At 33.1% G+C, this 17,463-nt stretch overlaps 1 protein-coding gene across 1 annotated transcript; it reads left to right on the forward strand.

Moving 5' to 3' along the window:
- Positions 1–15,989: 15,989 nt before the first annotated feature.
- LOC139894327 (F-box/FBD/LRR-repeat protein At1g13570-like) lies at positions 15,990–16,880 on the forward strand. The gene is made up of 2 exons (XM_071877559.1): positions 15,990–16,523; positions 16,752–16,880. Exons 1-2 carry the CDS (start codon positions 15,990–15,992, stop codon positions 16,878–16,880), a joined length of 663 nt encoding a protein of 220 aa, XP_071733660.1.
- Positions 16,881–17,463: the final 583 nt, after the last annotated feature.

A 17,463-nucleotide genomic window follows, 5' to 3' on the forward strand; every position in this document is an offset into this window, starting at 1 on the left:
CTTGAATTCCGAAAATCAAGCATATCTACGTCAAAAGATTTGACGAAACACTATGTACTCATTTTCACACTTTTGTGATAGCTTCACTCGTACTCCTAAAGTAACCAAATCGTTTTATCCATATTATTCAATGGTAATACAACTCTATTTACCAACTCATATTAGTCATGAAAACATTCTTATTGTTATCCATGACCACCTCACTCAAATTTAGGGACGAAATTTCTTTAACAGGTAGGTACTGTGAAGACTCGGAAATTTCCGACTAAATTTAAACTTAATCTTTATATGATTTCGATACGATAAGCAAAGTATGTAATGTTGAGTCTAGAAAATTTTGAAACGATGTTCATATATTTAATTGACCTTCGACCGTTCCCAACGATTCACGAACAACTATTTGTAAATGAATTCATATATGTTTAAATATATAGATAGATATAAATAATAATATGAAGTATAGCTTAAGATATTATATGTTGTTAAAATTAACTATGTAAAGTAAAAATAAAATATGATATCATTATGAAAATAAATAAATATATAAATGAAAAGTATATTAAAAATAAATATTAAATGATTGTAATACTCGTTTGATGTTTCGATTGATATTAATCAAGTTAAAAACGAGCTTATATAATTTTAAAATAAACGGTGATCCGAAAATGAGTTATATCGATTTTTAAGTTTGCTAAAAAAATATAATTAAACACCTTAGACTGAGTTTTAACACTCCGTATATTCTACTTGAGATTGAGCACTAATAATATACCTAATATATACATATATGTCGACGAATCAAATTTATGGCTGCTAAGATAATTTCACACGTTATTTATATATATATATATATATATATATATATATATATATATATATATATATATATATATATATATATATATATATATATATATAATATGTGATATATGCACGTCACCTTCTTATCTTTTCATTTAGTTAATTGTGAACCCATCTCCTTATGTCTTATTCTTCTCACATCTTAATGTACACTGATTGAAATTATTGCATATACATATATTTATATATATTCCCTCATCCACAAGTTGTTTAAGAAAACATAACCCCAAAATTCTTTTAGTACTTCTGCAACCGAACCCCACAACCCCCCAATTTTATTTTGTTACTATAAACTATGTCATCAATAACAAATAAATTTTGTTGTTTTCTTTTTATCAAAGAATCACTTGACTGTTGATAATTGATAGTATTTTTGTTACCTTTAACCACTAAACATATATTATATGTATTTTGTACACTGAATGATCCACCACTACCACAACTTGTGTTTGTTTGAACCTCTATCTATTTTATATGATACACTTATACTTTACAGAAAAAACCAAGATAGATTTATCAACTTTATAACTCATTCTCCTCCTCTCATACACCATCACCTTCACACTATTCACGTTCCGTTTCTTTCAAGATACGAATACTTCATCACCTTCTTCATTAGACTCCATCGCCATTAACCACCACCCGCCACGACTTCTACAGCTGCTACAATACCCTCAGGTTACACTCACCTCTATTATCTTCATATACTATCTCTCACAAGAACCCACAAACCCAACAAACCATATATATATATATGGTTTCGTTCTCAAACCATATATATATATATATATATATATATATATATATATATATATATATATATATATATATATATATATATATATATATATATATATATATATATATATATATATATATATATATATATATATATATATTGTTTCATTCTCAAACTGCAAACGAAGAATCTCTTCACACCATCTTCAACCATTATCCAACATTTTTCTATTGTTCAAACCCTCATCAATATTAACTGTTCTTATATTCTGTCTTGCCAAATACCAAAGCAAACCCACTTTTATGTTTCTTCGTGGATGTATCTGTTACTACCACCCCCTCACTTAAACGCGATCAATCACCGAATGTTAAATGCTCTTGTTCCCTATTATTTATCGTTGAACACCAAACCAAGTCAAGCTCCAACACATGTTGCTGCACACTTTAATTATGTTTATGTTCGAGCTCAAACTGCCACCACAGACCTATTAAACAACCATCTCATCTCTTTCTCTTTTCTCTCTTACTTCCTTCCTCTTTTATTCTGCTCGACACCTGCTGCACATTTATATTTCTATTTGAAAACCATCACAAACACCACCACCCATTTGAGTATCACCATTGTTGCTGCTGCAGGGTTCTGTTTTGTGTGTCCCTGTTCCTTCATCATCATTAAACCCTGTTAAAACCTGCAACTATTAATGTTTGATCATCGATTCCTGTTTCTATTTTATTAGCCACAAAATCAAACACCACAGACCATGTTACCATGGTTTCTGTGGTCACTATTATCAAACACCAAAGTTGAACCCACTTGAATTGGGTGATTGGTTATACTTATCTTTTTATTCAAAAATCACCAAGAGTTATCATCACTTGCACGTTTTCTTGTCTTCTGCTGTTTCTATTTTCGATTCACAGTCAAATCAAACACCCCATCGAAAACCCACTTAGAATGCTCTAACTGCTGCTACTAATATTTTCTTGTTGATTCTGTTTCTATCCTACAAAAAAAAAAAGAAAAAAAAACCAAAAGCCAACAACCAAACCACAAAATCAACTAATCCCTAGCATACAAATCAATTAAATGGAAATAGAAATACTTACACGGATCCTGGATTTGTATATATCGATTGAAACCAAGAATCGAATTTGACGATGATTGATAGATGTTTATGATGATGCGTACAGTGAAATTAAGTAATGATAGTTAGGATGTGATTAGGGTAATGAGTAGGTTGATAATGAAGGATGATGATTACCGGCGATCTATTTCTTCAATTTCTGTCGAGCATCCATCAATCGATCATTTTTTCTTTCTGACCTGTTTCGAATCTACTCCTGGTATTGAAACTCCACCGTTACCTTGCTTTGGGGATGGATCGATACTGCACTAATTAAACACTGGGTTGTGATGATGGTTTGGCTAATTGGGCCGATAGATTTTATTATTCTGTTGGGCCGTGAGATATGATTAGCAAGGGTAAGATTGATGTTGATGAAGACGGCTTAAAAAAAAAAATTTAGTTGCTAGTTAAATCAAAAAGTAAAAGCGGAGGAATGATTTGGAAGGAAATTGATTAACGAGAGGTTGCGGATTCGAGCCCTACTCGAGGCATTTTATTTTTAAGAAAGCTTTAAAGGTAGTTTTTTTATTATTATTATTATTATTATTATTATTATTATTATTATTATTATTATTATTATTATTATTATTATTATTATTATTATTATTATTATTATTATTATCATTATCATTATCATTATCATTATTATTATTATTATTATTATTATTATTATTATTATTATTATTATTATTATTATTATTATTATTATTATTATATTATTATTATTATTATGTTTATAATTATAATTATTGTTGCTATCAAGATTATTATTATTATTATGGTTATTATTGTTATTAGTTAGTGTTATTTTTACTTGTATTATTATTAACATATGTATTATTAGTAATATTATCATTATAATTATTAAATTATCCATTATATTAAAAATTACCGATATTATCATTATTAATATAGTTATTATTACTATTACTATGATTATTTTTACCAAAAATTATTATTTTGTTTTCATTACAACTATTATTATTATTATTATCAGTATTATCTATATTAATATTACCAATAATAATTACGTTTATGAAAATAAAAGTTTTAAAGATATTATTAAGATTGTAAGTATGTTTTTAATCAAATTAACAAAGTTTATATAAAAATTCACATATAACATGTTAGATATCTTTATTAAAATACTAATCAAATATATATCAATATATCTATATAAATATTAAACATTTTTAATATATACACAAACTAGATAAGTATAATATATAATTTAAGATATAATATATAAATTTCGTTCGATTACGATTATACGTTTTAATATATATATATATATATATATATATATATATATATATATATATATATATATATATATATATATATATATATATATATATATATATATATATATATATACAAATATTATAGGTTCGTGAATCCAAGGCCAATCCTGCATTGTTCAATCCCGTCGTATGAATATTTTTACTACAAAATATTGTGGAGTGAGTTTCATTTGCCTTTTTACCCTTTATATTTTTGGGCTGAGAATACATGCAAAATTTTTATAAATGCTTTACGAAATAGACACAAGTAATCGAAACTACATTATATGGTTGAATGATCGAAGCCGAATATGCCCCTTTTTGCTTGGTAGCCTAAGAATTAGGGAACATCACTAATTTTGAGAATTAGTGTACGCCTAATTGACGCGAATCCTAAAGATAGATCTATTGGGCCTAAAGAACCCCATCTAAAGTACCAGATGCTTTAGTACTTCGATGTTTTTTATCATGTCCGAAGGATTTCCCGGAATGATAGGGGATATTCTTATATGCATCTTGTTAATGTCGGTTACCAGGTGTTCAATCCATATGAATGATTTTTGTCTCTATGCATGGGACGTATGTTTATGAGAAATGGAAATATGAAATCTTGTGGTCTATTAAAATTATGAAATGATTATTTATGATAAACTAATGAACTCACCAACCTTTTGGTTGACACTTGAAAGCATGTTTATTCTCAGGTTTGAAAGAAATCTTCCGCTGTGCATTTGCTCATTTTAAAGATATTACTTGGAGTCATACATGGCATATTTCAAAAGATGTTGCATTCGAGTCGTTGAGTTCATCAAGAATATTATTAAGTCATTTATAGTTAGATATATAATGAAATGGTATGCATGCTGTCAACATTCGATGTGATGAAAGTTTCTCTTTTAAAAACGAATGCAATGTTTGTAAAATGTATCATATAGAGGTCAAGTACCTCGCGATGTAACTAAATGTAATGCATTCATCCAGATGGATTAGGACGGGTCATGAAACATTCTACGGGGAGCAACTACATCTTATGCTTTAGATAACATCTTTCAAGGGGGAGCCTTACTTTTAGAATTCTGTTAACTTCCTGGGATTAAATTTCAATGGTTACGAAAGGGGGAGGTAACTCATTGATATCATATTTCAAGGGGGAGTTAACTCATTTTCTTGGGAATATATCAAAATGGTGATTTACTTTCTTGTATATCACATTTTGAGGGGGAGAAAATGAAAAGAAAACTGATTTTCAAAAGTGAATTTCATAAATTTCTTGTTTTTATCTGAAATAATTCACTAAGGCTTGTATACATCTCAGTATACAACTCGTTTGAGCAATTGGTATCACTGAAGATTTGTACTTTGTACATAATTCAAAATTTTCTAAGTACAAATCTTGTTTTGATAAAATTCATAAAAATTGAAAAAGATAAAATTCAAAAAGATTTGAATTTAAATGAATAAATGCTAATTTTAGCATTATACTGAATCTGACAACCAACAGTACAGATTCGGTAAGTTCAAAATTTTCAACAATTGTCTCAGAAATGTTTTTCATCAAAAATGTGATAATCTTGAATGATTTTTTATAAAGATTTGTCAAAGTTTGAAGTGCAATGTGTCTAAATATGAAAATGGACTGCATTCAGTACTTAAGGCCCATTCGATAAAGCCCATGTCTTCAAAACATTCGGTATCTATAAATAGCAGGGTCAAAGTCAAACTTTCTTTTACTTTTACCTAATTACATACCGAATCTGATCTAAACTACCGAGTCTGCCTAATCTACCGAATCTGTCTCTCTGTATCTTCAAATCTTTGGTATATTCTTGTTTTAATTGAATTTAAGTATCACATGTTGTAGATCTGAGATAATTGAACATTTATAAATCAGAAAATCAAGCAAATAACATGATTGTGACACTTAATTTTGAAAAATGTTGCTTATACCGAATCTGAGTCTTATTTCTTAATTCTTTGATTAAACTCATCTGATTTGGTTGATTAACATGAAATCTTGTCAAATCCATGTTAAATTAGTTGATCTATCAATTGACCGAGTTTGATTACATGTTTAATTGAGTATTTGATAGATTTTGTACATACCGAATGTGTTCTTGCTACAGTATCGAGTCTGTTCAAGTCATTAACATGTTTTTCTGATTTGTTTGAGTTGTTAATTGATTGTGACTATGTTTTTGCATGATATAAGACTGAATATGCATGGTTGGGTGATAATATGTGATTTTTGAAGATACCGAATCTGTTCTTGGCATTATACCGAGTCTGCTATTTGGTACTTTCAAAATTTGAGATTTTTAACTTGATAAATCTTGCATGCTTTATTTAAGTCTTTGGTATGAAAATTCAAGCTTATTTGGTTACAGAATCTCAAGTTTTCATGACTACCGAATCTGTTTGAATTGTGCTTAAAATTGACTAAGTGTTGTTATGATTCTTTGTGTTATATAATTTACTTTGCATGATGACTTTACACTGTAATGAATATCATATGAATGTCAAGTTTGTCAATTACTTGTTCATAGTTGGAATAAATGATGTTTTTAACTTAGAAAAACCATAAAAATTATAAAACTAGAAAAATACAAAGGATTTCAAAGGCAAATAAGAATAGAGAAATGTGCTTTATGTTAAATATTTTGTGGTCTTCTATTTCTTATTTATACAGCTAAATGGCGAACAATCACTTCATCAACTCTGAAACCAACATTCCTTGCAATTACTGGACTGCAATACTAGAGAGGCATATTCTATGGCCTGCTCTAAGCTCAACTGTCAGTGTACCTGTGACAGATCTGGAGCTACTCAATAGAACCATTAGGTTTGTGGAAGCTACACAACCTACTGCTACAAATCCAGAGGGTATACAAGCTCGATTTGAGTTTGAGCTAAGAGGAGTTCAAGGGATGAGGAGTATCACTAAGGCTAATTTTAGGAGGATCTTTAGGCTTCCTCTTGTACATAATGCTCCTGCTTTCCCTGCTACTCAGCAGATGATGTCATTAATTTTTGATGTTGGTTATGTTGGAGCAAAAAATGTTCCACCGGCTAAGTTTCAGAAGAAATACCTGCACTCAAGGTGGTATGTGATCTTCTCAATCATCAACAGATGCTTGCTGATGACTAGGAGTGGATCTGACAGCCTAAATGTGCCAATGCTGAGATGGTTCTACTCTTTCACAAGAGTAGAGACTCCTGATTATGCAGAATTATTATGGGATTTGGTTCAGGCTCAAGTTGATAAGCCAAGGGGTTCATACATCCCTTGTGATAGGTTTTTCTGTATCTTTATCCATGATGCTATCACTGCTTGCAGAAATGCAAATATATTTGTACCAGGTAGACATGGATTACAGATGAAAAGATTTGGGGAGCTGAAGATGAATACCTCAATGGTATTTGACAATAAATTCACTGCGCCAATCCCAAATTGGCTTGTGGGGCTAGCTGCACCCCAAGACGTTCGAATGCGTTCTTATTTTGAGGCTGTAGGAATACCTCTTCCGAACCCAGCACAACAAGAACAAGTTGAACCCGCCGCGGTTCCAGCCCCAGAGGTTGTAGAGGAACCTGTAGTATAACCACCCGGGCCAGCTAATCCTCCACTTAGGGTGAACCTCAAACGTTCTAGGGCAACACACCAATCTCAACCCGTGAGGATCAGGGAGCCTAGTTCACCTAGGATTGAACCAACCCTTTCAACAACACCCGAAGTGAGCAGTGACACTGATTCTTCAGCAACTGAGTCATCTCCTGAACATTCTCCTAAGAGAACTCGATTTATGCCCGATGAGATGATTCAGAATCCACCAATCCAACGAGTAACTAGATCTAGGACTTCGACACCCATCGTCCGCCAAACAGTTACTCCAACCGTTGGTGATACGGACCAAGACCTAGAGCCGATTAGGTCACCCTCACCCATCTCCGTATCACATCCAATAATAACAGTAAGCCCTACGCTAAATGAAGCGCCAGCTTCAGTAGGTAAGAGAGCTAAACGCAAGGATGGTAAAAAGACCACTAAGCCCATCCAATCTAAACAGGACTTAATAATAAATCTTACACAGCAAGATGCTTCGGCATCTAAGGAAGTAAAGTCTTCCTCTGCAGTAAAGTCTGCGTTGACTCAATCGATTAAGGAAACTCAATCATTGAAGTCCAGAACGGCCGAAGGGAAGCCGAAGGGGAGCCGAAAAGTTTTGAAAAGGCACCCTGCGAATATGCTGGAAATCCTCCTGTGCCTCAACGTACAACAGGGTCTCGAGGTCCGGCTTATCTTGATAAGGGAGATCTGCCGCGTCCCATGGAAACAAGTCAACATGACAATCCTTCGGGATATTTATCAGACTTCCAGCAGACTGATCCCTTGGTTCATGAACATGATCCATTGGTTCAAACCACTTCTCTTCTAGATTCTGAATCTCAGGGTCTGGAGGAAGAGTCGTTAACTGAAAGAGATGTACCACGTCATGGTATATCAATGATTTCAGGAGTCGGAGATAGCAATATCTCTGCGAGATCAAAACCGACGGGTAGTTCTACTACTTTGTCAGAGTCCCATGAGACTAAAGTCATGGAGGCGGATGCTTCGAAAGAAACTTCGCCGGCGACAACTCTGGTTGTTGCCCAACCTCCATCAGAAGGGGATATCACGAATCTGACTAGTAGTATGTACAACCCTACATATAAGTATAATACCGCACATATATCCTTACCTGCCCTCACGGCAAATCAAACACTTCCATCGACATCGCCTTCAACAGTTGCTGATGATGCTGATGTTGTTCGTGGTTACACCGTTGCTTCACCAACTGGGTCACCTTCTCGAATTTCAAATAGATATGGATTACAATATCTCTCTGACAATGAGGTGGAGGAACTATATCTTGCTGAATTTGCTAAACGAACTGATCTTGATGAAGTTCGCGAGACTATGATGATTTATCTTTAGCAAGAAAGGATAGTATATCCTTTATCTCCATGCAAGTCACCTGGACCAATTCACATGCCTGATCATGATGATTTCAATCCCGACAATCTTCATGAGGGGGAGAATAGATAAGGTGGTTATCGGTTCAGTGGTTTTCAAAGATCAACGTATGAAGCTGGTACATCTAGTCAACATAAGGATCAAGATGTTGTTGATATATCTGATTCTGAAAGCGATGAAATTGAGGAAATTCAGTGTGAAAGTTTTCTAGATGAATTGAAAGGTCAGAGAGAGGGTGACTCAGGGATGCTTATGATTATGGATTCAGCTGATCAAGTAGAGAATAAGTCAGCTCAAGAGGACAATTAAAACTTCGATAATATTGAAGATATTTTGAAGGGGTCGTTGAGTGTCGCCAATGAATTTAATGATCATCAATTTGTTAACTTTTCATCTCCAACTGATGAATTTGGGATACACTTTGAGAAGGAGATTTTCTCTAATGGCAAGGAAGATACTACGACTCCTCCTGATCTGAATGTTCCATTTCAAATTGCAGAGATTATTCTTGAGCGTGATGCTGATTTCCAATTAAATAAGGAAGAAGAGAAGATGATTCTTCGTTCACCATTCATTGAACAACAAGCGTATAGAATCTATGGTGATTCTGATCTCGTCCTTTCTGCATCAATGAGTGTTCTGGGTGCATGGAAATATCATAAGAAACCAGAATATCTCAAAGCTTATCTGAGTATTCGTGACAAATATAAATTGAAGAATGAAGAGAAACTTCAAGTTTAGCGAAATTCAGAGATCAAAAGCATAAATAAGATTTTGATGATTAACAAGGATGGAGTGAAGATGCCATTGTTTCAGGTAACAAGAATGGATGATGAAGATTATCAATTCTCTGAAGCAGATTTTGATGGATTGAAGATGGACGACATTATTTTCATTTACAACTACTTGATTAACTTGAATGAATCTGCAACAATTTATCATGCTACTGCGATGAAAGCAGTCTACAGATTTATTCTTGACTCGATGAGATGGATGTCCGTTCACGATTTTCAGATGGGGTTAGAATCTGGACACAAAAAGCTCAGAATTAAACCGCCAAATTAAGTAATCGAAGAGCTAAGATATATGTCCTTACTTAAAGTAAGTGACTGCCCTTATGGGTTTGTGTTTGTCAAATCTCTCTATACAAAGATCTTCATCAGAGTCTCAGATTTCAAAAGATATTCAGACGGAACGTTGATGTATGCTTTCAAATATTTGAGATGGAGACTGATCAATAACTGCTATTCAACTGAAGATAATGAGATTGTCAAATACATTCTCACAAGATTGAAAAGTCGTCTAAAGACAAGAGTGAACATACGAAGATATGAGAATCTCAAGGGATTTAAATCCAAAGTTCACTTCAGAGGAACAAAGTTCCTTTAGATGTTTTAAATAGGATTATATTGTAAAGTTCACATTTAACACTAAAGAGGATATTGTTAGGACCCCGAAGTTGTATAGTGTTAATGTGAAATAAGCTTAATTGATGGTTCCTTAGAAGAGGGCTATATAAGGAACCTAATTAGTCCTAATTAGATAGCCATTGCATTGTAACTGAGTTCTAGAAGTTGTAGAATGTAAATCTTGTTAATTCTCTCTAATACCGAATCTCCTTCACACTTACCGAATCTCATTCTAACTTGTCTTTTCTTCTAATCTCAACATGATCTGACCTATCAATTAGTGTAAATTTTAGTTAGCAAAACGTGTCGACTAAAAATAAATATTTGATCAACGTCGAATTTAAGTATATATTACGTATGAATAAAAACCCTAGGGGCAAATTAGTCAATTCAAGTATGGAAATGTGAGGGTTGTTATATTATAACAGAGACCCGTAACCATATCACAGCCTTTGTGAGATTTGATAAATGATAAAGATATCTTTTAATTCAATCATTTGGCATTATCTTTTAATTCCGTATCTACATATATCCAATAGATATTGAAACCAATAAGTTTAATGTACAATATTATATATTTAATACTTGTTAACATTTTTGAGTTATAATATATATATATATATATATATATGTATCTATTTACACATGAATGTTCGTGAATCGTCGAGAACAGTCGAAGGGTAATTGAATATATAAACGTAGTTCAAAAATTTTGAGATTCAACTTTGCAGAATTTGCTTATCGTGTCGGGAACATTAATCATTTAAAGATTAAGTTTAAATTTGGTTGAAAGTTTCCGGGTCGTCACACCATGTTACCATGACTTATGTGTTGTGATCTACGTTCGTTGTTTGCAAGGTGTGCGTGAGTTCTATGCTATACGATAAACTGTGAACGTGTACTTGACAAACCGTGAACTAAAACATGTTAGTTGACCTAGGATTGACATGTTGACTAAGAATGCATGACTTACTGTTATGGTTGACTTTGGTTGACCACTTTGACCAAGTTTGACTTTTGGTTTGACTTTGGTTGACTTGCTTGGACTAGTTGACTTTTGCTTACATGTTGAGTCAGTCTGAGCACTAGGACTACGCGTACACTATGGGTTGACATAGTGTGACTTATGTATTTACTTAAGGTAATCTAATTGATTAGGTTGCATTATACGGTTGTGATCGTCCAGCTACCGTGCTGTTTTACTAAGCTTTTACTGTGCTTTTCAAGGTGAGTCTACAGTCCCATTTTCTTTAACATTTTTGGGATGAGATAACATGCTATTTCAAATTGTTTTACATATTAGGCACGAGTAACTTAAACGAATATACATATGAGTTCAGATAAAAAATCCCTTAGCTTGATTATATTAATTACTTTACGTAAGCTCGACTTATAGGGACGGTACCGTTAGGTTAGACAAACCTCGCCCCAACACAGGGGGATGCTTATGTAGTTGTAACTTGTACACTTGATCGGTGTATGCTTAGAAAGGGTAAAAAGAAGACGTGTAGCGAATGAGTTATTCGCAAGTTAAAGTCTTATAATCAAGTGCTCATGATAAATGTATACTTTTACGAAGCTTTCAAATAAATCTCATGGCCTAACTTACGATAAATGTTAACAAAGAATTATTACACTGAATACTTTTTTCAGACTGTGCTTTATGCTACTTATACACGTGGTTTACGAACTAGAAACTAGACATGGTAATGTCTACAAACATTTGAAACAAAACCTTTTTGATGTCACACACAGTTGAAACTTGACGTCGCTGATTACAAATATTTTAACACTTGACATTTGTTGTACGCAAACTTTTGACATTAAACCTTGGTGGTTTTATACTGATAAATGTTTACTGATTTCTGAATATTGATTTTCGGATACCGAATACTGATAAACGATTCTGATAACTGATTTTTCGATGAACGAGTTTTGGAAACTGTTTTATGAAACATACGAGAACTATTTACTTAAACCTATAGATTCACTCAACTTTACGTTGACCCGTTTTGCATGTTTTATCTCAGGTATTAATTGTTTCCGCTGTAGAACATTGCTGTTACATAGAAGTCAAGCCAAGCACTGGGACCAGAGTTAACAATCCGTTAGTGTGTTCTGACGGGGTGTTATATTTCATGAGCTTTAAATCTGCCTGAAAGTGTAATTTAGGCTCTAAGCGACAGTCAAATCGCCAATAAATCGACGCTTGCTGTTGACTCGATTAATAGAGTCATCCTTTGTCTAGTCAGAAAAAGTGTACTTTTTTCAGTTCAACTTACATGTCATCAAAACTGATCTTGGCAAGCCAGTTTCTTTTAACCCTAAGTTTTTCTGTATTTTATTCTTAAACCCTATTTTGTTCATAAAAAAAAGATATTATAAAGTAATAATACACACGATATATGGATAAATAATAAACACAACATTTATATCAATAACAAACATGATATTTTATTAAATACAAATGAAACTAAAGTATTACAAAATGAAACTAAACTATTACAAACAATACAAAATAAACGAAATTATTAAATTAATGAAGACTTAGTTTCTTCGTTTTTAGTCCGTTTTCTTCGACTCTTCTTGCATCGTCTTCGTAATTACTTGATCTATCAAATAAAAGAAATAAAAGCTTAATCTTTAGATAAATTCAATTACTTTGATGATTTTAGGGTAAAAACTTAACTTTTTGTCCGATATCATCATATCTAACTCCTTCTCTAGTAACTTGGAAACAAATTGGCTAAACGGATTATCCTCAAGTACACATTTTGTTGCAAGTTGAGCAATAATTAGATCTCATTTCTCAGGCAAACCCTCTCTCAATCCGGATGCATTTTTTTTTCATTTGTTAATGTAATTCCGGAGTTTACCATTTCTGATAGCAAATGACGGTACCTTGCTACTGTATCCACTAGTCTTTCATTAGGCAATTCAACAAATTGTTTCCATACTTTCTTAAGCACTTTACCCTTTTTCTTTCAGTAATCAGCATTACCCTGAACTCCAGATTCTAACGTTGCCCAGAAACTGCATGAGGTCACATTATTCTCAAATTGATGGAATATATCCTTTAAAAGTCCCTGAGTATGGTGAGCATAGGTTTTATACTTTATAGCATAATCTTCTCTTTCTTTAGCTGATAATTTATGTGGAAGTTTCTTAATCCCTGGTGATGCATCTGAAAACTCATACTCTACTTTTAGTTATACATCCTAGTATCGATTCCATTAAAACAGATTAAGAACCTAGACCTCCAGCTTACGTAATCATCAAGAGATTCTAGCTTTGGAACCCTAGTCACACTTCCAGTCTCATTTTCAGATAGTATAAACTTTTGAATTCCAGATGACGATGTATCTGCCATAGCGTACTCAGTGGTGGAATATTCACCTTGCCTAAGTCAATGCCTCATATCACCTTCATTAGACGGGGATCCATTGATCAACACCAAAAACATGATATTGGATATACAAGTTTTTATCCATGAAATGAAGGTGAAACCGAAATCCATTCGATGTAGCACTTCCAATAACAATTGATATGACATACGCGTTTTCAAAGCCTATCTTTAAGAAAAAACATTCCTTTCTTTCTTCTCTTAGCGTAGTGCCAAATATCATTCACAAACATTACTCCATCAACTAGAGGGCACAAAAGCATTGTGATTTATGCTAACCACATAAGGCACACCCAACCAAAGCCTATATGCTAAAGTTTTGGCAATGATTTTGTATGAAGCATTGACGAGACTTATCAGCCTCATGTGTTCTATCCTTTTTGGGCAATTAAATTTCGGGCAATTAAATTTCGGGTTTAAGACAATAAAAAATGAGTTGAAACCACTTGGATATGTAGAGTTTGCATAAAATTGCAACATACCCCATAAGTGACATAACATCTTCCTTGAAAAAAACGCCAACCCTTTCTAAGAAACGTCATAGAGAACTAAGAAGCCATCAGAGCTAGCAGTCATCTGTTGATCCAATCTGTCCAAACCAACTGAGGTCCAGTCTAGCCCATTGCCTGCTTCTTGTTTGGGCCGTAAATAAAATAGAAAACAATCGGGCTGGTATGTGATCTTGAATACTCGTATCCTTTAACATGTTAGCATTTATTTATTAATTAAATCGTAAATTTCAAAATTTGCTTTATATATTTAAAAAAAACTTCACATCCATTATAAAAAGGAAAAAAAAAGTCTGTGATCTTGAAAGGGCCTTGTTTTTCGCTTTGTTCAAAAAGAAAAAAAAAAAAAAAAACAAAACAAAACAAAAAAACTCGCAACCATTTACCCAGCTAGTCCGTAGTAAATAATTTAATTTGAACATAAATATATGTATCGATTTTCTTATAAATTGATGAAGGGTTGGAAATGACATTTTAATTATCATTTCTGTTTTACTCACAAAGAAATCACTCACCCTAAGAAGACAGACTTCATATAAGGTTAGGCTTTCTTCCTTATTTTTGTATCTTATTTTTAGTTTTACTCACAAAGAAACAATTCACATAAATAATTTGTTGCAATGTTCGAAAAATTAATATTAATATTAATATTAATACTTTACATACTAAAATAGGTGGAGATTTTCGTCGTTTCAGTTAAATCTTTTAAGTTTGCGTTCACATTACAAACGGCCCCTCAACTTCGGCTATATTTACACAACGGCCCCTCAAGTTTACACTTTTCCAGAGGTACAAAGTGTAAATATATAATTTTATTGAAATAAAAGAAACTAATTCCACCCGAATTTATAACGGGCTAATACTTTTACATACTAAAATAGGTGGAGATTTTCATGGTTTCAGTTAAATCGAATTGTCATTTTAAGTTTGCGTTCACATTACAAACGGCCCCTCAACTTCAGCTATGTTTACACAACGGCCCCTCAACTTTACGGGGTACAAAGTGTAAATATATAATTTTATTGAAATAAAAGAAACTAATTCCACCCGAATTTATAACGGGCCTTATCTTCTCGCTCGGTGCGAGTTAAATTTTTTCGAGACCACCGTTCAACTCGAAAAAATCTTACGAACCCAACGGGACTAACTATACGCGAAACGGACACTTTTTAAAAAACGCTAAACACGACGGCACGCATCTTTCTGTTCACAGCGAGTTAAATTTTCCCGACATCATCGTTACACTCGAAAAAATTTATTGAACAAAACAAAACTAACTATGTTCGAAACGGATACTTTTTAAAAAACGCTTAACACAACGCCATCTAAAACGGCGCTTAACACATGAGCTGTGTTCCCCTCTGTAAATACACAGCGCTACGTTAAATATGAATACGCAGCCCGAAAGCCCCCGCCGCAACGCGCGGGCTGGTCCGGACTAGTTATCATCTAAGTGTAAAAATTATTGCATCTACTGTGCAGTTTGCACCAATCCTTGTTGCTCCTAAATGGGTTGTGATACCAAAGTTCCTTATATTCTCATTCCATCAATTTATATGTATAGAATACTACTGTATCTATTTGTATCAGAAGACATTTTCGATAATAATACTACACGCTATATTAAAAGCAAAGAATATGTAGGAAGATGGAACCAGCTTTCAGGAAACACAAGGCATCCGAATCTGCATCTGTGGATGTAATTAGCAGAATTCCAGAGGATGTGGTAACTAATATTCTGGATCGTTTGCCAATACAATATGCGATCAGGACCTCTACCTTGTCAAGAAACTGGAGGTTTAAGTGGACTTTACTGAGCCTGGTCGTATTTGACGTGTTTTTATATGAGTATTTGCAAGGACTAGGAGGTGTAAATTGGTATGATGGGGATAATATAAGTAAAATTTTTAATCTTCTTAAAGGTTCCATAACAAAATTTGATCTCTATATACCAAATGGCAAGGTTTTGGCTGTTACGGAAATTGATGATTCGGTGATGTTATTGTCCAGAAAGGGAATCAAAGAGTTTAAACTCACAAATATGCATGAACAACCTCTTACATTGTCTTCCAAACTTTTCTCTTGTGTGAAATTGGAACGCTTGACGCTTTGGAACTGTTCTCTTTACCCCACACCTACTTTTTCTGGTTTCCCATATCTTTTGCACTTGTGCCTTTATAACGTAATATTTGCGAATCGAAATTTCGGAGAATTTATCACTCAATGTGCAATTACAGTATATAGATTTTGCAAGTGATATTATATTATCGTTTGCCATTGACATGATTTGTGGTTTGCAAGAACTGCAGACACTTACGATCACATTATGTTAATTAATATACATATACATCATGATAATAATATTAATCAAATTTCATTGGTGGGCATCTGAAGGCTTTTAAATTTGCAGGCTGAATACAATTTTGTTTTCCCACCATCTGCATTTTGTGCTTCCGATTTTAATCACATCTCAATGGGGCAGTTGCAGCTACGGGTTATTGATTTCCACTCTTTTAGATGTTCAGAGAATGAGATATGATTGATAGAGTTTACTTGCTTGTTCGCCCTCACTAGTGTATGCCTGAATCATGAAAAGTCGATGTTTGCTACAAAGCTGTTAAAACTACATCGAGCATCCTCTGCAGCTGAAGTGAATATCATCTGGAGGCTACAGTGAATATTAACCGGTCTTGGTATTATTAAGCACTTATATCATCTTTATACAGTAAGTTGCTGCAGCTAATGTGGCCTGTCTTCTGTATGTCAAGTTTGCCATATAAGCTGTATTTTCATTGGTGTGGCAATATATATTTTGTTACTATAAAGTAACAATATTATTTATTTCAATAAACAAAGCTATCATATTTTTTTGGTTTTCATTCGGACCGAGTTTCATGTACAGCAAATCTTCTATTTCTATTGTAACTTTGAGAGAGTGAAATATAAATCATCATATCATATTATCAATAAAATTGAATAAATATAGTTAATTGTGTCAAACGAAAGCTCTTGAGCAACAACTATAACACATATCTCTACAGTTTCTGCCAAGTTGCTTGTTCTAATTAATTTATGAACTGGTAATACTAAAGACTAGCTAGTTGGTTATACTCGTATCGTAA

Source organism: Rutidosis leptorrhynchoides, chromosome 1, assembly GCF_046630445.1.
Source record: "Rutidosis leptorrhynchoides isolate AG116_Rl617_1_P2 chromosome 1, CSIRO_AGI_Rlap_v1, whole genome shotgun sequence".
Taxonomy (NCBI): Eukaryota; Viridiplantae; Streptophyta; class Magnoliopsida; order Asterales; family Asteraceae; genus Rutidosis; species Rutidosis leptorrhynchoides.

Bases quoted from the DNA above. Each gene is read 5' to 3' on its own strand.
- LOC139894327 (XM_071877559.1), top strand. From the start codon at position 15,990: ATGGAACCAGCTTTCAGGAAACACAAGGCATCCGAATCTGCATCTGTG. The intron at 16,524-16,751 runs GTAATATTTGCG...TTAAATTTGCAG, and splicing joins TGCACTTGTGCCTTTATAAC to GCTGAATACAATTTTGTTTT.